General features: G+C 47.8%; 1 protein-coding gene across 1 annotated transcript in view; it reads right to left on the bottom strand.

Annotated features, from left to right (window-relative positions):
- MAP2K6 (mitogen-activated protein kinase kinase 6) overlaps positions 1–20,757 on the bottom strand; it is a 126,872-nt gene extending 106,115 nt beyond the window's left edge. Inside the window, exon 1 of the mRNA XM_063961137.1 lies at positions 20,417–20,757. Coding sequence (XP_063817207.1) covers positions 20,417–20,435 — 19 coding nt within the window. The 5' untranslated portion in view covers positions 20,436–20,757. The remainder of the gene's footprint in view (positions 1–20,416) is intronic.
- Between the last annotated feature and the right edge of the window lie 5,652 nt (positions 20,758–26,409).

The following is a 26,409-nucleotide window of genomic DNA, read 5'->3' as shown; positions in this document are numbered from 1 at the left end:
TCACACTTGTGCACAAACACACCACAGACACTCCGGGACTTATAGGGGACAGACCCACAGTAAAATCTGTCAGAAGGACACAGATATGATTTGCCAGTTCACAACCCAGCGCCAGTAATAAATTGTCTGTGAAACACAAAATGCCCACTGACATGCAGCGCTTTTATAATGGTAATCACACAATATATAGCACCAAATTTCACTGTGCCCCCCCCCCACCCCCCTGTTTTGCACCCTGATACTTGGTTTAGCAGTGGAGGAGGACCAGAGTTCTTCTCTGCAGTCTGGAAGGAGAAAAAATGGCGCGGAGCAGTGTGCTGGCTGACTGAGGAGGAAGCCCCCGTAATGGCGCGTTTCTCCTCAGCATTTATGAGGTAAGAGCGGCAGAGAGCAGTAAGCCAGTTAGGTTTAGGCACCACCAGGAGGGTCATGGTTAGATAACAGATATTTAGGGGTCTATTTACTAAGCATTAGATGGCGATGGAGTAGACCGAGATAAAGTACCAGCCAATCAGCTTAGGCCTGTGTTTGAAAAATGACAGGAGTTGATTGGCTGGTACTTTATCTGCGTCCACTTTATCTCTACCCAAGGCTTAGTAAATAGACTCACCGGATCACCGATGGAGACATTGTCGCAAATATCTCATCCTCACATGACCGTCATGACTCAGAAAATGGGTCCGGAGCTGCTGCATTCGCCGGGAGCATTAAAGACACCACTAGACCACCAGGAATGGTTTGTCGACAGTTCGTCATGTCAGCAGTATATTACTGTTAGCACAGATAGTAAGACTTAATTTTTAATGCATATATGGCATTAACACAGCGGGTACCATGTACAAATGGGTTAAACCAAGTGCAGGCATATTTCTTTTCTGACGTGCTGTTTATCGACAGGCTGAATTTTTAAATAGCTGTCAACTAATCATGTCCAGCCCATAATCGAAAATTCATCTCGTCGTTATAGTACAGATAAGGTATATTTGAACGTTTGCAATGTTGTATAAAGCCATTTACACCAGCAAAACACTTTCCCTGTAAACAATAAACTTTTATTTCTTCTTAGCCATTTGCCAAATCAACTCACCTCATGTGCTTTTTAGAATTCTGTGTGCAGACAGATGCATTTATGCTTCTGAAAAATACAGATCCTGATGTCATTGTGGTCTTAATGTGCAGGGTGTACTTCAGCACAGTCCACTAGACTCCCCCCTTTTAGAATGCTAGCAGCCACAAATGTTTCCATGTTATGCCACAAGCCAAAGTAACTCACGTACACAAGCACTTCAAGAAGAGTGTAGGTGTTGGATTAGCCATGTAGCGTCGGTGCTGCTAGGTGAATCACTGGGCACACAAAGTACCATAGAATTCATCCACTGACAATACAAGCACAACAGGTGAATTCTTACACATATAGAAGACATAAATATCCACGGCATGTTTATAGAATACTCCACCACATAGATAACCTGATCCTGGAACAGAGGTTTTTATTGATCTAGAGCAGAATTTACAATGAGTGATATTCTTGTTATCACTCGTTACGAACGTTAAACGGTGCTTCATCCAATCAGCGCCTGTAATTTTTTTCAAACATGAGTTAGGAGCTAATTGGCTGGATCCCCTTTTACCATTTGTAAGGAGTGTTAACCACTATCTTATACTCCAAACTTCCTTTCATGGCACCTAACCCCTGGTTTTCCTGTACTTGTCCTATATTGTCTTGAACTGTGCTGTTTAGCTCATTTGTTTATGTATTCTGTAATGGGTGCTGTGGATTCCTTATGGTGCCATATAAATAAAGGATAATAACAAGGATTTTACTAGTTGTTAAATCTGCCACTTAACACACAATTGTGTGATCAATACTTAGAACCTTGTTCTAAACCAGATCAATAAAAGGGACGCGTGTCAAACCTTTAAGAAAAATAAAGTGGCAAAGTTGTGTATAGTAACCAGCTTCAAGCTATCATTTCTCTAGCACAGTCTATAAACGAACCATTTGAAGCAGATTTGTTGCTATGGGCAACTTCTGCACTTTAATCTCTCAGTGATCGCGCTGAGCCAAAAAAAAAAAAAAAAGTGGGTCCCAGGGACCCCTCACTTTTAAAAAATAAGATTTTACTTACCGATAAATCTATTTCTCGGAGTCCGTAGTGGATGCTGGGGTTCCTGAAAGGACCATGGGGAATAGCGGCTCCGCAGGAGACAGGGCACAAAAAGTAAAGCTTTTTCAGATCAGGTGGTGTGCACTGGCTCCTCCCCCTATGACCCTCCTCCAGACTCCAGTTAGGTACTGTGCCCGGACGAGCGTACACAATAAGGGAGGATTTTGAATCCCGGGTAAGACTCATACCAGCCACACCAATCACACCGTACAACCTGTGATCTAAACCCAGTTAACAGTATGATAACAGCGGAGCCTCTGAAAGATGGCTTCCTTCAACAATAACCCGAATTAGTTAACAATAACTATGTACAATTTATGCAGATAATCCGCACTTGGGATGGGCGCCCAGCATCCACTACGGACTCCGAGAAATAGATTTATCGGTAAGTAAAATCTTATTTTCTCTATCGTCCTAGTGGATGCTGGGGTTCCTGAAAGGACCATGGGGATTATACCAAAGCTCCCAAACGGGCGGGAGAGTGCGGATGACTCTGCAGCACCGAATGAGAGAACTCCAGGTCCTCCTTAGCCAGAGTATCAAATTTGTAAAATTTTACAAACGTGTTCTCCCCTGACCACGTAGCTGCTCGGCAAAGTTGTAATGCCGAGACCCCTCGGGCAGCCGCCCAAGATGGGCCCACCTTCCTTGTGGAGTGGGCCTTTACAGATTTAGGCTGTGGCAGGCCTGCCACAGAATGTGCAAGTTGGATTGTGCTACAGATCCAACGAGCAATCGTCTGCTTAGACGCCGGAGCACCCATCTTGTTGGGTGCATACAATATAAACAACGAGTCAGATTTTCTGACTCCAGCTGTCCTTGCAATATATATTTTTAATGCTCTGACAACGTCCAGTAACTTGGAGTCCTCCAAGTCACTTGTAGCCGCAGGCACTACAATAGGCTGGTTCAGATGAAATGCTGACACCACCTTAGGGAGAAAATGCGGACGAGTCCGCAGTTCTGCCCTGTCCGAATGGAAAATCAGATATGGGCTTTTGTAAGATAAAGCTGCCAATTCTGATACTCTCCTGGCAGAAGCCAGGGCTAGAAGCATGGTCACTTTCCAAGTGAGATATTTCAAATCCACCTTATTTAGTGGTTCAAACCAATGAGATTTTAGAAAGTCCAAAACCACATTGAGATCCCACGGTGCCACTGGAGGCACCACAGGAGGCTGTATATGCAGCACTCCCTTAACAAAGGTCTGGACTTCAGGGACTGAAGCCAATTCTTTTTGAAAGAAAATCGACAGGGCCGAAATTTGAACCTTAATAGATCCCAATTTGAGACCCATAGACAATCCTGATTGCAGTAAATGTAGGAATCGACCCAGTTGAAATTCCTCCGTCGGAGCACTCCGATCTTCGCACCACGCAACATATTTTCGCCAAATTCGGTGATAATGTTGCACGGTTACTTCCTTCCTTGCTTTAATCAAAGTAGGAATGACTTCTTCCGGCATGCCTTTTTCCTTTAGGATCCGGCGTTCAACCGCCATGCCGTCAAACGCAGCCGCGGTAAGTCTTGAAACAGACAGGGACCCTGCTGAAGCAAGTCCCTCCTTAGAGGTAGAGGCCACGGATCTTCCGTGATCATCTCTTGAAGTTCCGGGTACCAAGTCCTTCTTGGCCAATCCGGAACCACTAGTATCGTTCTTACGCCTCTTTGCCGTATAATTCTCAATACTTTTGGTATGAGAGGCAGAGGAGGAAACACATACACCGACTGGTACACCCAAGGCGTTACCAGCGCGTCCACAGCTATTGCCTGCGGATCTCTTGACCTGGCGCAATACCTGTCCAGTTTTTTGTTGAGGCGAGACGCCATCATGTCCACCATTGGTCTTTCCCAACGGGTTACCAGCATGTGGAAGACTTCTGGATGAAGTCCCCACTCTCCCGGGTGAAGATCGTGTCTGCTGAGGAAGTCTGCTTCCCAGTTGTCCACTCCCGGGATGAACACTGCTGACAGTGCTATCACATGATTCTCTGCCCAGCGAAGAATCCTTGCAGCTTCTGCCATTGCACTCCTGCTTCTTGTGCCGCCCTGTCTGTTCACATGGGCGACTGCCGTGATGTTGTCCGACTGGATCAACACCGGTTTTCCCTGAAGCAGAGGTTCTGCCTGGCTTAGAGCATTGTATATTGCTCTTAGTTCCAGAATGTTTATGTGAAGAGACGTTTCCAGGCTCGTCCATACTCCCTGGAAGTTTCTTCCTTGTGTGACTGCTCCCCAGCCTCTCAGGCTGGCGTCCGTGGTCACCAGGATCCAATCCTGTATGCCGAATCTGCGGCCCTCCAATAGATGAGGACTCTGCAACCACCACAGAAGAGACACCCTTGTCCTTGGAGACAGGGTTATCCGTAGGTGCATCTGAAGATGCGACCCTGACCATTTGTCCAACAGATCCCTTTGGAAAATTCTTGCGTGGAATCTGCCGAATGGAATTGCTTCGTAAGAAGCCACCATTTTTCCCAGGACTCTTGTGCATTGATGTACAGACACCTTTCCTGGTTTTAGGAGGTTCCTGACAAGGTCGGATAACTCCTTGGCTTTTTCCTCCGGGAGAAAAACCTTTTTCTGAACCGTGTCCAGAATCATCCCTAGGAACAGCAGACGAGTTGTCGGCATTAACTGGGATTTTGGAATATTCAGAATCCACCCGTGCTGTTTTAGCACTTCTTGAGACAGTGCTAATCCCATCTCTAGCTGTTCTCTGGACCTCGCCCTTATTAGGAGATCGTCCAAGTATGGGATAATTAATATGCCTTTTCTTCGAAGAAGAATCCTCATCTCGGCCATTACCTTTGTAAAGATCCGAGGTGCCGTGGACAATCCGAACGGCAGCGTCTGAAACTGATAGTGACAGTTTTGTACAACGAACCTGAGGTACCCCTGGTGTGAGGGGTAAATTGGAACGTGGAGATACGCATCCTTGATGTCCAAGGATACCATAAAGTCCCCCTCTTCCAGGTTCGCTATCACTGCTCTGAGTGACTCCATCTTGAACTTGAACTTCTTTATGTACAGGTTCAAGGACTTCAGATTTAGAATAGGCCTTACCGAGCCATCCGGCTTCGGTACCACAAAAAGAGTGGAATAATACCCCTTCCCTTGTTGTAGAAGAGGTACCTTGACTATCACCTGCTGAGAGTACAGCTTGTGAATGGCTTCCAAAACCGTCTCCCTTTCGGAGGGGGACGTTGGTAAAGCAGACTTCAGGAAACGGCGAGGTGGATCTGTCTCTAATTCCAACCTGTACCCTTGAGATATTATCTGCAGGATCCAGGGATCTACCTGCGAGTGAGCCCACTGCGCGCTGTAATTTTTGAGACGACCGCCCACCGTCCCCGAGTCCGCTTGAGAAGCCCCAGCGTCATGCTGAGGCTTTTGTAGAAGCCGGGGAGGGCTTCTGTTCCTGGGAAGGAGCTGCGTGTTGCTGTCTCTTCCCTCGACCTCTGCCTCGTGGCAGATATGAATAGCCCTTTGCTCTCTTATTTTTAAAGGAACGAAAGGGCTGCGGTTGAAATGTCGGTGCCTTTTTCTGTTGGGGAGTGACTTGAGGTAGAAAGGTGGATTTCCCGGCTGTAGCCGTGGCCACCAAATCTGATAGACCGACTCCAAATAACTCCTCCCCTTTATACGGCAAAACTTCCATATGCCGTTTTGAATCCGCATCGCCTGTCCACTGTCGCGTCCATAAAGCTCTTCCGGCCGAAATGGACATAGCACTTACCCGTGATGCCAGTGTGCAGATATCCCTCTGTGCATCACGCATATAAAGAAATGCATCCTTTATTTGTTCTAACGACAGTAAAATATTGTCCCTGTCCAGGGTATCAATATTTTCAATCAGGGACTCTGACCAAACTACCCCAGCACTGCCCATCCAGGCAGTCGCTACAGCTGGTCGTAGTATAACACCTGCATGTGTGTATATACTTTTTTGGATATTTTCCATCCGCCTATCTGATGGATCTTTAAGTGCGGCCGTCTCAGGAGAGGGTAACGCCACTTGTTTAGATAAGCGTGTTAGCGCCTTGTCCACCCTAGGAGGTGTTTCCCAGCGCTCCCTAACCTCTGGCGGGAAAGGGTATAATGCCAATAATTTCTTTGAAATTATCAGCTTTTTATCAGGGGCAACCCACGCTTCATTACACACGTCATTTAATTCTTCTGATTCAGGAAAAACTATAGGTAGTTTTTTCATACCCCACATAATACCCTGTTTAGTGGTACCTGTAGTATCAGCTAAATGTAACGCCTCCTTCATTGCCAAAATCATATAACGTGTGGCCCTACTGGAAAATACGGTTGAATCGTCACCGTCACCACTGGAGTCAGTGCCTGCGTCTGGGTCTGTGTCGACCGACTGAGGCAAAGGGCGTTTCACAGCCCCTGACGGTGTTTGAGTCGCCTGGACAGGCACTAATTGATTGTCCGGCCGCCTCATGTCGTCAAACGACTGCTTTAGCGTGTTGACACTATCCCGTAGTTCCATAAATAAAGGCATCCATTCTGGTGTCGACTCCCTAGGGGGTGACATCCTCATATTTGGCAATTGCTCCGCCTCCACACCAATATCGTCCTCATACATGTCGACACACACGTACCGACACACAGCAGACACACAGGGAATGCTCCTAACGAAGACAGGACCCACTAGCCCTTTGGGGAGACAGAGGGAGAGTTTGCCAGCACACACCAAAAGCGCTATATATATATCAGGGATAGCCTTATAATAAGTGCTCCCTTATAGCTGCTTTGTTATATCAAAATATCGCCATAAATTTGCCCCCCCCTCTCTGTTTTACCCTGTTTCTGTAGTGCAGTGCAGGGGAGAGACTTGGGAGCCGTCCTGACCAGCGGAGCTGTGAGAGGAAATGGCGCCGTGTGCTGAGGAGATAGGCCCCGCCCCTTTTCTGGCGGGCTCGTCTCCCGCTATTTAGAAAAATCAGGCAGGGGTTAAATATCTCCATATAGCCTCTAGGGGCTATATGTGAGGTATTTTTAGCCTTTATAGGTATTCATTTGCCTCCCAGGGCGCCCCCCTCCCAGCGCCCTGCACCCTCAGTGACTGCCGTGTGAAGTGTGCTGAGAGGAAAATGGCGCACAGCTGCAGTGCTGTGCGCTACCTTTAGAAGACTGCAGGAGTCTTCAGCCGCCGATTCTGGACCTCTTCTGACTTCAGCATCTGCAAGGGGGCCGGCGGCGCGGCTCCGGTGACCATCCAGGCTGTACCTGTGATCGTCCCTCTGGAGCTTGATGTCCAGTAGCCAAGAAGCCAATCCATCCTGCACGCAGGTGAGTTGACTCCTTCTCCCCTCAGTCCCTCGCTGCAGTGATCCTGTTGCCAGCAGGAATCACTGTAAAATAAAAAACCTAGCTAAACTTTGTCTAAGCAGCTCTTTAGGAGAGCCACCTAGATTGCACCCTTCTCGGCCGGGCACAAAAATCTAACTGGAGTCTGGAGGAGGGTCATAGGGGGAGGAGCCAGTGCACACCACCTGATCTGAAAAAGCTTTACTTTTTGTGCCCTGTCTCCTGCGGAGCCGCTATTCCCCATGGTCCTTTCAGGAACCCCAGCATCCACTAGGACGATAGAGAAATTGGGGTCCTACTGGTCTTTTTCTGGGTCCCATCGGAATGAAGGTTCGTATTAATCTTAATCTTGTTTGGACACTACAAAAGTGTTGCAAGGTGGGGGGATGGGGTGACAATGCTGCTGGGCTGTGTGGCATGCAGGACACCCTGCACCAGAGGTGTAACTAGACATTTTGGTGCCCTTAGGCAGAAAGTGAATTGGTGTTCCACCCATCAGACAGCAAAGGATAGGCAGTGCGCGCCGGAGGCACCCCGCAAAATTTTAGGGGCGTGGCTTCATGGGGACGGGGCACGACCACATAATAGTGCCAATTCACATTACACCACACAGTAGTGCCGCTTATACACATTGCATCAGGTAGAACCTCCTATGCACACTGCGCCCGGTAGAGCGCGTTATACACAATGCGCCCGGTACAGCGCGTTATACACATTGCGCCAGGTACAGCGCGTTATACACATTGCGCCAGGTACAGCGCGTTATACACATTGCGCCAGGTGACCACTTAGACACATTGTAGCCACCATCTCGGACCCCCAGTTGTCGTCCCCAGACACCGTGATCGCGGGTGTCAGTGGAGGTGGTGTCTTCAGTGATTGCGGGTGTCAGCGGGGGAGGGTGGTGTCCACAGTGATTGCGCGGGAAGGAGGTGTCCATAGTCATCGCATGTGTCAGTGGAGGGGGTGATCGCGGGTGTCAGCGAGGGAAGTGGGTGCCCACAGTCATCACGGGTATCAGTGCGGGTGCTGAGGGGAGGAGTGATGACTGACATGTAGTGCAGCAGCTCTGGTCCTCTTCCTGCTCTGGTGCTGAGCCCAGTGTGACAGATGTAGGAGCCTGCTCTAAACCCCCCACCCAGCACATATAAAGCAACCAGCTCTCACCTCTTCCCCCGCAAAACACACAAACAGTCACCGGCGCTCAATCCCCCCTTCCCCGCAGCACATACACAGGCACCAACTCTCAGCCCATGACATCCCCTGCCGGAAGAGCACATATATTCTCCGGCGCTCCCCGCCGCCGCATGAAGCAGTGACAGACTCGAGCGGCACTCACTGTTGCATAGGAGGAGGGCGCTGGTGACACTGCTGGGTGAGCAGGGCCAGTCTCTGCCAGTGCTGCGGCACAGATACATGCCAGCATACGTGCTGGCAGCGGAGCCTAGAATCAGCGCACAGCGGGAGGAGGAGGATTCAAAGCCGCAGCTGCCGAACTGGCGGCCAATGAGAGGGAGACACCGCAGGCTATGATTCGCTGGAGACTACAGGAGGTGACTGGCTGGGGAAGCGGCCAGTCACCTCCTGTGTGTCGCTGATTGGCTAGGGCGTTGACACAGATCTAGAATGAGCGCGTCCTGTGGGACCCGCTCATCTTCTAAAAGTGGGTCCCAGGTGACAGTTTCCGGGTAAAATACGCGCTATAGCGCGTTTTTGCGATCAATGATCTCTTGAAGGTTTGATACATGTACCAGTGTAAAAAGAGAATCCAGAGACAATGGAGCTGCACACAACTACTGTAAACTAATGAAACCGATAAAATCCCATGAATTCTTTCTGAATCGAATCGGATCCCTCCAGTGTTCTTTCAAGTGACAGGAAATGGGAGGATGACATTTATTTTTTTTACGCGCTGATTGCGCCAGATAGACTTGGTTTAGCTGCGTAAAATTGTTAATCCGACTGAAAGTGCAGGGCCGGACGCAAAATGTTTGGCCACCCAAACTGGACAGTTTTTGCACAATTCGGGGGGGCTACAAGCTGAAATGTGTCTCCCCGCGGCTCATTGTCCCCGAAAGGAAAAACCACTGAATTGCTCCTTTGGGCAGGCAAATCAAACCTGTCTGGACGCGTTTGGCAAAAATTATTAATTCCCCCCCCCCCCCCCTCCCACTTTAGACGGAAGATAAGCTGTGATAAACAATTGAATTGCCACCCTCCCCCTTATCTCTTCCACTTACCTGTGCAAGTCCTACTTCTACTTGGAACTCTCTCTACTTCTGTAAGTCCAGTACGAGCCTTCATAATGCTATCTCACTAAATTTAAGTTGTATACCAACAAGCAATCAATAGCAATTAATACATTTTTGCCTAAAGATGTAGAAAGACTGCCTAAATATGACAGGGAGTCCAAGATCATCCCAAAGTGAGCAGGACACAATGCAACGGCAGTATAAAATTGGAGTACTCTAAAGTACTACTATGTTAATGTAGAGCAATTAGAGGCGAGTACCACAATCTGCATGCAAAAACAGTAGGACCATAACACCACTTACCCTAAGTACCTCCTGCCTGTATTTATACACATATGCAGGTTCAGGTCCCGATTTAAATTGGATGCTAGGCAATTTACATTTAACTCTAGGGCGGAAATCAAATCTTATTTCGCCGGCAGTCACTAGATGTCACCCAAACTGCCGGCGTCTGCATTTCAGCTGTTTGGGCAAACAAACAGCACTTTTCGCAATCGCGCCCAGTTCTTTGGTCGGGTTTAGGAGCTTCACCCCCACCTCTATGGGCACCATCAGCACGAGAACAGGACTCAATTGAATATTTCCCCCGCGATCACTCGTCACTTTATACTGGAGATCGGGCGCGATAATCAATTGAATTATGGCCAAATGCGGGGAATTAAATTGATGCTAGCACCAGCAGATGGCGCCCAACAGAGTTAGTCAACTGAAACTCCATTCGGGTACGATTGGCTTCCGACGCCACCATTTCAGCTTGCACCCCTCAGGGGTGGTGATCTGAAATGCTCGAAAAGTGACCAGTCTGAGCATTCAAATGAGACTTTTAGTTTGGTTGGGTTTAGTTGCTAAACCAGACTTCTCTGGGCGCGATCAGTGCGGAATGGGGGGGGGGGGGGGGGGGGACGACAATAAAAACGTCCCGCGATCTCCCATCACTGTAGCTGAATGCAGTGCGCCCAGGCTTAGCCACTTTGGGGCCACGAATTCAATTAGTTTTTTTCAATTGTTTTTTTGTTGCCGGAAGCCTAAAGGACCAATGCAATTGTTGCTTCGTTCAGACGCGATGAGTGGTATGCTAAAATGCGCAAATTGACCTGTTTTAGCAAATAAACAGGACTTTTCGCATCACGCTTATTAATTTGGTCAGGTTTAGCCGCTTTATGCAGCTAAACCCAATCTCTGTGAGCGTAATCAGCACAAAAACAAACAACTGAATTGCACTCTGCGTTCTCCCGTCACTTTAGACGGGAGATCGGGCGTGCAAAACAATTGAATTCCCCCCTCTATGGGGATGATTCAATTGTTATTTGGGCACCCACTACTTTAGGGGGCCTGCCACCAGCTATTTCGTAGGCCTACCATTTGGGCGCGAGTGCCACCGTTGCAGAGGTTTCTGCTCGCAGCCTCAAAACTGGCAAACAAAAATGTGAGAAAAGTGTCTTCACATCACAGCTGAACCCGGTGCTTTGCATCTATTCACATTAAAAGAAGAGCTTGGGGGAAGCCCAGCACCTCCGTAAGTGCTGGCCAACCCCCTCAATAAATACCGCCATCCACTGGGGCATAACCCCACTAGTGACGTTGAGGGATCGCATTGCCCTCCCTAACCGACCGCGCCCTCTTTTCAAGCACATGTACTGCCCAGCACCTCTGCACCCTGCCCACATACTAGGGGGAACACTATTGTGCCTCTGTTTGCAATTAAAATGTTCAAAAACCATCTATGTACTAGTTCAAACATGGGTGAAATTAAGTTAAAAACTAATATATTTCTTTAAAACCAACATGAAATCTTAGAAAGTTGAACGATATAAAACTGGTTTAATTATCATATTGTCAACCAGGTCAAAACAACCATGCAGAGTATATGAATCAAACACCACTGTGAATACAGGACAGATTTTTATTGTATAGCATTATTCTTGCCTACTTTCCCAGCACAGCCGGGACATTCCCGAATCTCAGGTGGATCTTCCGGACACCTGTAAAGTGGGCACGTTTCCGCTTGATGACGTGATTCACTTTGACCCCACTCCTTTTCAATGCAGATAATCTGGTCATTGTATGGCATGGGCGGTGCCAAAATAGCAGAGGCGTGGCCTCAGAGGAGACCACTGAGCACCCCCTGCCACATAAATATGGCTGTCCCCCACATACAATTACGGTCTATGGGGTCTAGGTACTAAGGGGGACATGTACTAAGCAGTGATAAAAGTGGAGAAGTGAGCCAGTGGAGAAGTTGCCCATGGCAACCAATCAGCTGCTCTGTATACATTTATAGTATGTATATTATAAATGTTACGTCAATGCTGATTGGTTGCCATGGGCAATTTCTCCACTGGCTCACTTCTCCACTTTTATCACTGCTTAGTACATGTCCTCCTAAGCCTTAAAAAGAGATATACCCCTTTCACATCGCACAAATAACCTGGTATCGACACGGCATATTGCCGTGTCGACACGGGTCAGTGTGCGATGTGAAAGCACTTTGCGTGAATTAGCGGGTCGTCTGACCCGGTAATTCAACCCGGTATAAAAGAAGGGTTGTACCCGGGTTGAATACAGGGTCAGGTGCAGTGTGAATGGGAGCCGTTTCGATTCGACATGGCTCCCATTCACAGCATAGGGAGAGGCGGCGCTCATCTCCCAGCGCTGCCTCCGCCCTTCTGCACCCCCCCCGCTGCTATGGCAACCGACCCGGTATATTGCCGGGTCGGAAAGCCAGCAAAGGAGAGCAAATGCCGGATCCCACCCGGTAAGGACATGTTTCTCTTACCGGGTGGGATCCGGCATTTGCGATCTGAAAGCGGTAATAGAGAATTAGGCCGAGATTTATTAAGCCTTGGAGAGTGATAAATTGCACAGTGATAAAGTACCAATCAGCTCGTCAGTTTTTTTTAAATACAGACCGTAATATGGCAGTTAGGAGCTGACTGGTTGGTACTGATCACCGAGCAATTTATTAATCTCCGAGGTCTGATAAATTTGGGCCTTTGTATCATCCAACAAGCTCCAGTCATTTTTCAGATACAGCCGGTGACATAGAGTACTGGCCAATCAGCACAAAACTGCTATCTCTCCTCTCTCTAAAGCTTGGTACACATTGGAATGATGTGTATCCGGACAATGGGTTGACATCTTGTATCCGCTGTAGACATCAAGATGACGTAATGAAGGACAGAACAACCCCTCGTTCCATCCTTTATTGCACTGCATAGTGCCACATGCGATAATAGCGATATCTTCCAGTCGGTCAACATTGACCGTGGGAATGTGCAGACTGGCCATACACACAGAATGATTAGGCCAATATGAAGACACATATCGGGCAGATATCGCTCCAGTATGTACCCAAATTAAGGCTTAGTACACAGACCATTTGTCAACCTGACAGACTTTGGGGAGCCATAGTGGGTGGCCCTGACCTCTAACCTTACAGAAGGCTGCATTTACTCTTTATCTTAGTAAATCCTTAAATGTAATTAATGAATGAGACCCCCCCTATCTGTAATATCACATCAGCAGGTATTTTAAACAATCATTACAAAGTATAACAAACATATATGACAACAAAGCAGGAAAGGTCTGGAAGCTGAAAGTGAAGGCTCGGTTAGCCACATATGGCACAGAGCCGCCAGTGACCCATCAATGATCTGTAAAGGCCTGGGAGAAGCTATCGGGCCTTATTCCCACTTCTTAGAAATGAAAGGCGTCTGAAACCAGCCTGGAATTTATGGCTCCTATTGCTCCAAAGTGGTTATACAAATTGGCTTCAAAGTTATTTAAAAAATAAGAATTTACTTACCGATAATTCTATTTCTCGGAGTCCGTAGTGGATGCTGGGGTTCCTGAAAGGACCATGGGGAATAGCGGCTCCGCAGGAGACAGGGCACAAAAGTAAAGCTTTCCGATCAGGTGGTGTGCACTGGCTCCTCCCCCTATGACCCTCCTCCAAGCCAGTTAGGTACTGTGCCCGGACGAGCGTACACAATAAGGGAGGAATTTTGAATCCCGGGTAAGACTCATACCAGCCACACCAATCACACCGTACAACTTGTGATCAAAACCAGTTAACAGTATGATAACAGAGGAGCCTCTGAAAGATGGCTTCCTAACAATAACCCGAATTAGTTAACAATAACTATGTACAATTATTGCAGATAATCCGCACTTGGGATGGGCGCCCAGCATCCACTACGGACTCCGAGAAATAGAATTATCGGTAAGTAAATTCTTATTTTCTCTATCGTCCTAGTGGATGCTGGGGTTCCTGAAAGGACCATGGGGATTATACCAAAGCTCCCAAACGGGCGGGAGAGTGCGGATGACTCTGCAGCACCGAATGAGAGAACTCCAGGTCCTCCTTAGCCAGAGTATCAAATTTGTAAAATTTTACAAACGTGTTCTCCCCTGACCACGTAGCTGCTCGGCAAATTGTAATGCCGAGACCCCTCGGGCAGCCGCCCAAGATGAGCCCACCTTCCTTGTGGAGTGGGCCTTTACAGATTTAGGCTGTGGCAGGCCTGCCACAGAATGTGCAAGTTGGATTGTGCTACAGATCCAACGAGCAATCGTCTGCTTAGACGCAGGAGCACCCATCTTGTTGGGTGCATACAATATAAACAACGAGTCAGATTTTCTGACTCCAGCTGTCCTTGCAATATATATTTTTAATGCTCTGACAACGTCCAGTAACTTGGAGTCCTCCAAGTCACTTGTCGCCGCAGGCACTACAATAGGCTGGTTCAGATGAAATGCTGACACCACCTTAGGGAGAAAATGCGGACGAGTCCGCAGTTCTGCCCTGTCCGAATGGAAAATCAGATATGGGCTTTTGTAAGATAAAGCTGCCAGTTCTGACACTCTCCTGGCCGAAGCCAGGGCTAGTAACATGGTCACTTTCCATGTGAGATATTTTAAATCCACCTTTTTTAGTGGTTCAAGCCAATGAGATTTTAGAAATTCCAAAACCACATTGAGATCCCACGGTGCCACTGGAGGCACCACAGGAGGCTGTATATGCAGCACTCCCTTAACAAAAGTCTGGACTTCAGGAACTGAAGCCAATTCTTTTTGAAAGAAAATCGACAGGGCCGAAATTTGAACCTTAATAGATCCCAATTTGAGACCCATAGACAATCCTGATTGCAGGAAATGTAGGAATCGACCCAGTTGAAATTCCTCCGTCGGAGCACTCCGATCCTCGCACCACGCAACATATCTTCGCCAAATGCGGTGATAGTGTTGCACGGTTACTTCCTTCCTTGCTTTAATCAAAGTAGGAATGACTTCTTCCGGCATGCCTTTTTCCTTTAGGATCCGGCGTTCAACCGCCATGCCGTCAAACGCAGCCGCGGTAAGTCTTGAAACAGACAGGGACCCTGCTGAAGCAAGTCCCTCCTTAGAGGTAGAGGCCACGGATCTTCCGTGATCATCTCTTGAAGTTCCGGGTACCAAGTCCTTCTTGGCCAATCCGGAACCACTAGTATCGTTCTTACGCCTCTTTGCCGTATAATTCTCAATACTTTTGGTATGAGAGGCAGAGGAGGAAACACATACAACGACTGGTACACCCAAGGCGTTACCAGCGCGTCCACAGCTATTGCCTGCGGATCTCTTGACCTGGCGCAATACCTGTCCAGTTTTTTGTTGAGGCGAGATGCCATCATGTCCACCATTGGTCTTTCCCAACGGGTTACCAGCATGTGGAAGACTTCCGGATGAAGTCCCCACTCTCCCGGGTGAAGGTCGTGTCTGCTGAGGAAGTCTGCTTCCCAGTTGTCCACTCCCGGGATGAACACTGCTGACAGTGCTATCACATGATTCTCTGCCCAGCGAAGAATCCTTGCAGCTTCTGCCATTGCACTCCTGCTTCTTGTGCCGCCCTGTCTGTTCACATGGGCGACTGCCGTGATGTTGTCCGACTGGATCAACACCGGTTTTCCTTGAAGCAGAGGTTCTGCCTGGCTTAGAGCATTGTAGATTGCTCTTAGTTCCAGAATGTTTATGTGAAGAGACGTTTCCAGGCTCGTCCACACTCCCTGGAAGTTTCTTCCTTGTGTGACTGCTCCCCAGCCTCTCAGGCTGGCGTCCGTGGTCACCAGGATCCAATCCTGTATGCCGAATCTGCGGCCCTCCAATAGATGAGCACTCTGCAACCACCACAGAAGAGATACCCTTGTCCTTGGAGACAGGGTTATCCGCTGGTGCATCTGAAGATGCGACCCTGACCATTTGTCTAACAGATCCCTCTGGAAAATTCGTGCATGGAATCTGCCGAATGGAATTGCTTCGTAAGAAGCCACCATTTTTCCCAGGACTCTTGTGCATTGATGTACAGACACCTTTCCTGGTTTTAGGAGGTTCCTGACAAGCTCGGACAACTCCTTGGCTTTTTCCTCCGGGAGAAAAACCTTTTTCTGAACCGTGTCCAGAATCATCCCTAGGAACAGCAGACGAGTTGTCGGCATTAACTGGGATTTTGGAATATTCAGAATCCAGCCGTGCTGTTTTAGCACTTCTTGAGACAGTGCTAATCCCCTCTCTAGCTGTTCTCTGGACCTTGCCCTTATTAGGAGATCGTCCAAGTATGGGATAATTAATACGCCTTTTCTTCGAAGAAGAATCATCATCTCGGCCATTACCTTTGTAAAGACCCGAGGTGCCGTGGACAATCCGAACGGCAGCGTCTGAAACTGATAGTGACAGTTTTGTACAACGAACCTGAGGTACCCCTGGTGTGAGGGGTAAATTGGAACGTGGAGGTACGCATCCTTGATGTCCAAGGACACCATAAAGTCCCCTTCTTCCAGGTTCGCTATCACTGCTCTGAGTGACTCCATTTTGAACTTGAACTTCTTTATGTACAGGTTCAAGGACTTCAGATTTAGAATAGGTCTTACCGAGCCGTCCGGCTTCGGTACCACAAATAGAGTGGAATAATACCCCTTTCCCTGTTGTAGAAGAGGTACCTTGACTATCACCTGCTGAGAGTACAGCTTGTGAATGGCTTCCAAAACCGTCTCCCTTTCGGAGGGGGACGTTGGTAAAGCAGACTTCAGGAAACGGCGAGGCGGATCTGTCTCTAGTTCCAACCTGTACCCCTGAGATATTATCTGCAGGATCCAGGGATCTACCTGCGAGTGAGCCCACTGCGCGCTGAAATGCTTGAGACGACCGCCCACCGCCCCCGAGTCCGCTTGAGAAGCCCCAGCGTCATGCTGAGGCTTTTGTAGAAGCGGGGGAGGGCTTCTGTTCCTGGGAAGGAGCTGCCTGTTGGTGTCTCTTCCCCCTTCCTCTGCCTCGTGGCAGATATGAATATCCCTTTGCTCTCGTTTTTAAAGGAACGAAAGGACTGCGGTTGAAAAGTCGGTGTCTTTTTCTGTTGGGGAGTAGCTTGAGGTAAAAAGGTGGATTTCCCGGCTGTAGCCGTGGCCACCAAATCTGATAGACCGACTCCAAATAACTCCTCCCCTTTATACGGCAAAACTTCCATATGCCGTTTTGAGTCCGCATCGCCTGACCACTGTCGCGTCCATAAACTTCTTCTGGCCGAAATGGACATAGCACTTACCCGTGATGCCAGTGTGCAGATATCCCTCTGTGCATCACGCATATAAAGAAATGCATCCTTTATTTGCTCTAAAGACAGTAAAACATTGTCCCTATCCAGGGTATCAATATTTTCAATCAGGGACTCTGACCAAACTACTCCAGCACTGCACATCCAGGCTGACGCTATAGCTGGTCGTAGTATAACACCTGTATGTGTGTATATACTTTTTTGGATATTTTCCATCCTCCTATCTGTTGGATCTTTAAGTGCGGCCGTCTCAGGAGAGGGTAACGCCACTTGTTTAGATAAGCGTGTGAGCGCCTTATCCACCCTAGGAGGTGTTTCCCAGCGCGCCCTAACCTCTGACGGGAAAGGGTATAAAGCTAATAACTTCTTTGAAATTAGCATCTTTTTATCGGGGCAACCCACGCTTCATCACATACATCATTTAGTTCTTCTGATTCAGGAAAAACTATAGGTAGTTTTTTCACACCCCACATAATACCCTGTTTAGTGGTACCAGTAGTATCAGCTAAATGTAACGCCTCCTTCATTGCCAAAATCATATAACGTGTGGCCCTACTGGAAAATACGGTTGATTCGTCACCGTCGCCACTGGAATCAGTGCCTGTGTCTGGGTCTGTGTCGACCGACTGAGGCAAAGGGCGTTTTACAGCCCCTGACGGTGTTTGAGGCGCCTGGACAGGCACTAACTGATTGTCCGGCCGTCTCATGTCGACAAACGACTGCTTTAGCGTGTTGACACTATCCCGTAATTCCATAAATAAAGGCATCCATTCTGGTGTCGACCCCCTAGGAGGTGACATCCCCATATTTGGCAATTTGCTCCGTCTCCACACCAATATCGTCCTCATACATGTCGACACACACATACCGACACACAGCAGACACACAGGGAATGCTCTTAACGAAGACAGGACCCCACTAGCCCTTTGGGGAGACAGAGGGAGAGTTTGCCAGCACACACCAAAAGCGCTATATATGACAGGGATAGCCTTATAATAAGTGCTCCCTGTATAGCTGCTTTTATAATATAATTTTTGCCACTATTTTGCCCCCCCTCTCTTGTTTTACCCTGTTTCTGTAGTGCAGTGCAGGGGAGAGACCTGGGAGCCGTCCTGACCAGCGGAGCTGTGTAAGGAAAATGGCGCTGTGTGCTGAGGAGATAGGCCCCGCCCCTTTTCCGGCGGGCTCGTCTCCCGCTCTTTAGTGTATTCTGGCAGGGGTTAAATATCTCCATATAGCCCCGGAGGCTATATGTGAGGTATTTTTTAGCCAAATAGGTTTTCATTTGCCTCCCAGGGCGCTCCCCTCCCAGCGCCCTGCACCCTCAGTGACTGCCGTGTGAAGTGTGCTGAGAGGAAAATGGCGCACAGCTGCAGTGCTGTGCGCTACCTTTAGAAGACTGAGGAGTCTTCTGCCGCCGATTCTGGACCTCTTCATGTTTCAGCATCTGCAAGGGGGCCGGCGGCGAGGCTCCGGTGACCATCCAGGCTGTACCTGTGATCGTCCCTCTGGAGCTGATGTCCAGTAGCCAAGAAGCCAATCCATCCTGCACGCAGGCGAGTTCACTTCTTCTCCCCTAAGTCCCTCGTTGCAGTGATCCTGTTGCCAGCAGGACTCACTGTAAAATAAAAAACCTAAGCTAAACTTTCACTAAGCAGCTCTTTAGGAGAGCCACCTAGATTGCACCCTTCTCGGCCGGGCACAAAAATCTAACTGGCTTGGAGGAGGGTCATAGGGGGAGGAGCCAGTGCACACCACCTGATCGGAAAGCTTTACTTTTGTGCCCTGTCTCCTGCGGAGCCGCTATTCCCCATGGTCCTTTCAGGAACCCCAGCATCCACTAGGACGATAGAGAAATAAAGGAATATGAAAACAAATGAGTTGTATTTAAAAAAAAAAAAAAAAAAAAAAAAAAAAAAAAAAAACATAGCAATACGTGCAGTTTAAATGAAACCCATTTTCGTACAAATTTTTATTCATTTCCTGAATCATCCAATGCTGAAAAAGTTTCACGGCAGCGGGGAGTGAACAGAACAGCAGCTTCCGACAGTCAGATGAAGTAGGCATATGAAAGATCAATTCTGCCATAGAATGTTCTTTTTACACTTAATGTTGAGTATATCTCCTTTAGAGACAAGTTACAGTGTAGATATTTGCTGACACAAACTCGTAAAATACAAAATTATATATATTTATTTTGCACTGGTTGAGCAAAAAAGAAAAAAATCCCATATGACGGACAGAATGATTTGCAGGCAAGGAGTTACAAAGAATTCCCAAACAGATTTTAGATTTAATCCTCTATTAACCCACAGCTTTGACCAGTAAGAGTACCCTCTTTTCCAATGTGCAATTTCATTGGCGTTTACAGCACTTAGTTACAAGGCCTTAGGGGCTGAAGTACTAAAATAGTCTTTCAAAAAGGACACTTTAAATAGCACTGTGTATATAAACCAGTGTTACTATACATTACAACAGCACAGTTTAGTATTGTTGCTAGTTAAAATCTGTGCCAATCAATACCAAGCCTGACTGTGCAAAAGGCAAAAAAAAAAAAAAAGAAACTATAATCCCAGTTGAAGAATGCATCTACAGTGCATAACGTCAATGCACAGCTGAACTGCAAGCTTCATGTTTTACAGGAACTGCTCAACAACTGCAGCCACACATTTCAGTAATGCAAGAAATAAAAAAAATAAGCATGCACTTTTAATCAGCAAGTGTTGGAAGTATCCACATGCAGTTTGCATTATGCATTGCAGTATTTTGCAGAAATTACAAACTGATTATAAACTCAAACCTTATGGCGAAATTAAAATATGCAGCATTCTAAATTGATAAATAGGCAGACAAATGCACAAGGAGTGGTGAGCTAAATTATCCTGCTTTATCAGACATATTGCATGGAAGCCCTGCCTTGCAGGAACTCTGCAGAAAAAAAGGCAGCTACCAAACAGGAAATGCAACTGCACCGACGAAGGCTCCAACTTACAAATGCATTTGCACACTAATATATGCACCCATGCACACTCATATGCATTCAGCAGATTTTGCATTCGCGGTGTGCAAACTCCAGAATGTGATCTTACCTCCTTTTGGCTGAGACATTCTCCCCTTTGCTTTGGTGGGGGAGGGGTGCACAAAAGACTTTGCCTCTCCTCTCTCCTGAAGCTAGTTTTACAACAAAGATGCAAACTGTAGGCTCCCAATCTTCATGTAGGGCTGGTGGTGCAAGACTCCTTGCAGAGCTTTTCCGGGATTGCAGAAAGCTCGCCCTTGGCCAATGCACAGTGAACACTGCCCTCTCTTTTTTTTATTTTCCCCACTTGCAGTTGCAACCGAGATCCCGGGCTCTGCACCTACATGATGGGCCAGGGCTGCCAGCTGAAAAGCTCCAAACTTGGATCGGGAGCGAAAAGCGCATGCGCGCTCCCTGCTGGCGACGTGGAGCATGCTGGGACGTGTAGTTCCGGGCTACAGCGCAGGGGGCCGCATTCTCCCTGCAAGCTAGCTGAGTCCGCCGGCGCCTGGTGAACCGGCTGACCCATTACTGCATGTTATATGTACAGTGACTGCAATGCTTACTGCGCAGTTGGACAATTTAAGAAGCTGTGGAAATGTTCTCTAAAGATAAGGATCTGCAGAGGTTATTAGCACAGTGATCAGCGAATCACGCTATGCTATTCTGCAATCACCTCTCTGCACGGAAGTTTTGCATGGCAAACTCTTATAATATTTTCCTAAAAATGTTCAGCTGCTCGTAGCCAGTGTTGAAGTTATTGGATATATCTAGATATATATATATATTACTACCTTTAAATCAGGACACTCATGAATTACACATGTTCTGTGACTGGCTAATTTAAAGCATGAATTTCAACTGGTTTTAATCATCCAGAGAACTGTGTAACTCACGGTTTATAGGGATAGTATTGTAAGCCAATATATGTTAAGGTGAATACACACGGTGTGATATAATCTTGCCACTTTGACTATATAGTCAAAATCGCAAGGAGAGTTAGCACATATTGCACAGTGTGTACAGACTAGCTTACGATAATGATGCACGGTCCCGCAGGGTCAGTATCATAAGGTTAGACAGACTGCAGGCAAGTAAATTTTGACTAGTACTAAAGCAAAGGTTCTCAAACTCGGTCCTCGGGGGCCCACACAGTGCATGTTTTGCAGGTCTCCTCACAGAATCGCAAGTGAAATAATTAGCTCCACCTGTGGATCTTTTAAAATGTGTCAGTGAGTAATTAATACACCTGTGCACCTGCTGGGTTACCTGCAAAACATGCACTGTGTGGGCCCCCGAGGACCGAGTTTGAGAACCTCTGTACTAAAGTATAGCCAAAATCGCACATAGCCAATATTGCATACCTCCCAACATGACCCTCTCCTGGAGGGACACAATGCTCTGCTCCTGGACTTTCCTCTTAATTTATGATTGCCAGTACCTGTGCTGAACAGGTGAATGGATAAGAAATGTGTTTCACCACAGGTGCTAGCAATCATACATTTAGAGAAAAGTCCAGGAGCAAAGCATTTCGTCCCTCCTGGAGAGGGCCATGGGCCCTCATTCCAACCCGTTCGCACGGTGCTCTTCTTCGCAGCGGTGTGATCGGGTCTGGCATGCGCGGTGTGCGCATTGCACACACGCGTTGCTGGCAATGACGCTGACAGCAAAGAAAGCAGTCGCAGCGGCGACCGCAAGAAGACTGACCGCAGGAAGGCGTTCCAGGGTGTCAACTGACCATTTGACAACGTTTTCTGGGAGTGGTAAGAAAAATGCAGGCGTGTCCAGGCGAATGGAGGGCGGATGTCTGACGTCAAAGCCGTGACCATCATCGCTGGATCCATCGCACAGGGTAAGTAGGTCTGACCCTGGTCTTGTTTTGTGTGAAACTTTTTTAGCATAGCAGGCCTGTACAAGCGATCGCAGCCCTGCTATGCTAAAATACACTCCCCCATAGGCGGAGATTAGTTGATTGCACCAGCAGCAAAAAGTTGCTTGATGCGATCAACTCGGAATGAGGGCCATAGTCCATATCGCATAGTCAAAATCGAAGATAGACAAATTCTCACCGTGTGTATGCACCTTTAGAGATCACCCACCCGAACTTCCCGGGCCGGGATCACAGTCCGGCTCGGGATTTCCTATATGACTCGGATCCCAGGCACCATTTCACTCCGGCTGTGGAGCTTGTAGTGAGCGGACGTGTCTATATTTGTGCTATACCCCAGTGTACTGTACGATTATTTTTCTGTGACACCTCCAGTCTGGCCTCAGTGTGTATTATACACTTATTGAGACACTGTAGGTAGTACCCCAACTGTATATGATCCATCCCCCTTGTACATAAAGGGGTGGTGTTTCCAACAAGGGACTGGTTTGTTCATCCAGGGGTGCTCTGTCAATCTAGGGGTGTTCTGCCCCAGTGTAAAAGTGTAAAAAATAATAAAAGCAAAAAATATAATTAAGAAAAATATATTTTTTTTTTGCTATACCCCTGTGTACTATACTATTATTTTCCTGTGACACTGTCGGTCAGAACTTAGAGCATAATCATACAAGTATTGGGACACTGTAGGTGGTACCCCAACTGTAGGTGGTCCTTCCCCAGGGTGTCACGCTCGGCTTGAGTTGGGGATCTGACGACTAATCAATGACTGAGAACGAAACACTGAGAAAAGATTAGTTCAGTTTTAATGGGATTCAATAATACACAACGGCTAGGAGATAAGTCTGAGAGAATTCTGAAAGACTAAATGTTCGTGACTAGTGAACAATGATGAAGAATACTGAACGAAGAAGTGATTTATGATTTGTAAACGATGCCAAAGTTCACTGAATGAAGAGATGACTTGTGATTTGCAAACGATGCTGAAGAACACTGAATGGAGAGATGATTTGTGCTTTGTAAACGATGCTGAAGAACACTGAATGGAGAGATGACTTGTGATTTGTAAATGATGCTGAAGAACACTGAATGCAGAGATGACTTGTGATTTGTAAACGATGCTGAAGAACACTGAATGGAGAGATGACTTGTGATATGATGTTGAAGAGAGGATCGCTGTGAGCACCGTCAGCAAACGGAGACCCTCTACTGCAGGCATTCCCAACCACGGTCCTCAAGGCACACCAACAGTGCAGGTTTTAGTGAATCCAGCCTTCAGCAGAGGTGACTTAATTAGTAGCTGAGCTATTGTGATTTAACCATCTGTGCTGCAGCCTGGATATCACTAAAACCTGCACTGTTGGTGTGCCTTGAGGACCGTGGTTGGGAATGCCTGCTCTACTGGATAGGGGACCCAGTGGTAAAACTGCAAGAGGCGGTGGACTTAGAGCAAAGGACTGCAATAACAGAACTGACCACCGGGCGGCCACAGCAGAACCAGGATTCCAGGGGTTAACCTGGGAGCACAGAGCTTGAGCACCTTACAGCAGCAAGTAACTTGAAGCACTGGCACCATAGCTAAGCATCCACCCCTTCTTATAAGGGAAGACTGCACCGGATTTCCTGGACGCGAACTGGGATACCTATTGCCTAGGCTTGGTCTCCAACATGGCTGCTCCCTGCACAGAGGACACATGTGGAATCAGCACACAGCCACTACCTCTGGCCTCAGCCTCCCAGATGCCGCACTCCAGCAACAGGACACTTGGAAACAGACACCTCCGGCTGCCATGCTCCGCTCCCCAGGACCCGGATCCCGGCCTCCAGATGCCTGGCAGCCGCAGCGGAGGACCTTGCTGCCACAGCTCCTATCCGTCGCAGCCACACCAGCCAACCAACAGGAAGGCCGCAGGGACCAGAAGCGGAGGTAAGACTCCGGATGCTGACACAGGGGTGCTTTGTTGTGCATAAAGGCGTGCTTCATCATACAAGGGACTGCATTGTTCATCCAAGGGTGCTCTGTCAATCTAGGGGTGCTCTTCCCCAGTGTAAATTAAAACAAAAAGCAAAATGTATGATTTAAAAAAATCAGACCACACATATTGTGACACTGATGTTCATGAGGGTGGTGATGCTAAGGATATAGTTTGTGTACATCAGGCACCAGTGGAAACAGTTGTTGCCCGTGATACGAAAAAGCCCATTGTCATGCCAGGGCAAAAGACAAAATTAGCTGCCTCTTATGTGTGGAATTATTTCTACCCAAATCTGGGCAACAATTGTCAAGCCATTTGTACCATTTGTAAAGCAAGAGTAAGTAGAGGTAGGGACCCCTAACCATCTAGGAACCTCGCTGTTATGTCACTTGCAGCACATTCATCCAAAGTTTTGTCAAATTCAGAAACTTTGTCTAAAATCAGTAGAGCATCACCTAACTCCTTTCTCTCTGTTAGATCCAAGAGCCTGCAGTCTCCACCACCAACACCTTCATCATCAACATCCTCAATTATGATCTGAAGTAGGCCTGCATCCAATTTTCATAAGCATGACTGACTCCTATCCTATCCAGGCTTCCTCAGAAGGATCCTATGCATGCTGCTGCTGCTGCTGTGAGTGGAATCTTCATTCCAGAAGAGGACCAGGAAGACTACTTGTAGTAGTTTTACAAAACAATTGACTGGTAAACAATCCTTTCCAAGGGGGAGCAAGGTTAACAGCAGTCACTCAGTTGCACAGCGGATTACTAACGCCATAACAGCTATGCTGTTATGTTCTACGTACTTGGAACGGGTGTGGTTCATCAAATCGACAGTGTCTAGGTCGACCACTATAGGTCGACAGTCACTAGGTCGACATGGATGGAAGGTCGACAGGGTTTCTAGGTCGACATGTGCTAGGTCGACAGGTCTAAAGGTCGACATGAGGATTTTTTTTTTTTGTCGTTTTCTTCCTAGAGTGACCGGGATCCCAAATTAGTGCACCACGTCCCCTCGCATGGCTCGCTTCGCTCGCCATGCTTCGGGCATGGTGCCTTCGCTCCGCTACCATTTCGCTCGGCACACTTTACCGTTCCAATCGTAGTCCACGTGGATCGTTAAGTATGAAATAATTCAAAAAAAGAAAAAAAATGTGAAAAACTCATGTCGACCTTTAGACCTGTCGACCTAGCACATGTCGACCTAGAAACCCTGTCGACCTTCCATCCATGTCGACCTAGTGACTGTCAACCTATAGTGGTCGACCTAAACATTGTCAACCTAGACACTGTCGATCTTCAGACCGGATCCCACTTGGAACCCAGGAGAGTGGGTGACAACAGAAAATTTCCAAGTACAGATACGTGGAGCTGTGGCCGAACTGAGATACGCAGCTTCCCCTAACAAAAATCCCCTGACTTCGTTGTCCTTCCCGGTGGTCGATTAATGCCTGCGAGACTATGGTTTCTTGTGCCCACGGCAGTCGCGTTTGAATGGGCGAATTAGGTCCACCCAGAATCCGATGCCCCCAGGTCTTAATAGGTGACAAGGCGTTAACCGAGACAGAGAGAACAAGGGGAAAACTAACTAAGACAGACACAACTATAAAAAAAAGGATACATAAAATAAATAACTATTTATGTGCGACGCGTCCGGAACCTTGAGGCTTCAGATACCGGACCACTCCACTGGACGGCAAACCAGGAGAACAGCAGGAAACAATCCCTCAGACCGAACTCGGGGAACTGGACACCGGTACAGGAGACACAAGTTGGAAGCAGGGACACACCAGGAGCAGGAAGACAGGAAGCTATCACCGGCGGGGCTGCCCTATTCTGGCTTCCATAAAAAGGCCCTGCAGACCAATCATTAGGCAGCCCAGCCCCCGGATCCTAATTAAAGCAGCTGGCGAGCAGCGTGGCGGCCGCCCGACGTCTCCGGTTGCTAGGCAACCGGCCGGGGACAGGGAGTCTGTGGCTGAAGTGACAGGCCGTCCCCGTTGCCTAGAAGCGGCCGGGAACCGGCGCGACCCGCCGCCTCTAACAGTACCCCCCTTTGAGGGTTAAGGAACCCCAATACCCAGGTTTATGAGGAAATTCCTGAAAAAACATCTTTTTTAGTTTAGGGACATGCAAATCCTTGTCCCGAACCCAAGATCTCTCCTCCGGGCCGTACCCCCTTCCAATGGACCAGAAAATACAG

The sequence above is a fragment of the Pseudophryne corroboree genome, chromosome 3, assembly GCF_028390025.1.
Source record: "Pseudophryne corroboree isolate aPseCor3 chromosome 3, aPseCor3.hap2, whole genome shotgun sequence".
Lineage (NCBI taxonomy): Eukaryota > Metazoa > Chordata > Amphibia > Anura > Myobatrachidae > Pseudophryne > Pseudophryne corroboree.
This window is presented reverse-complemented; position numbering and strand designations above follow the sequence as displayed.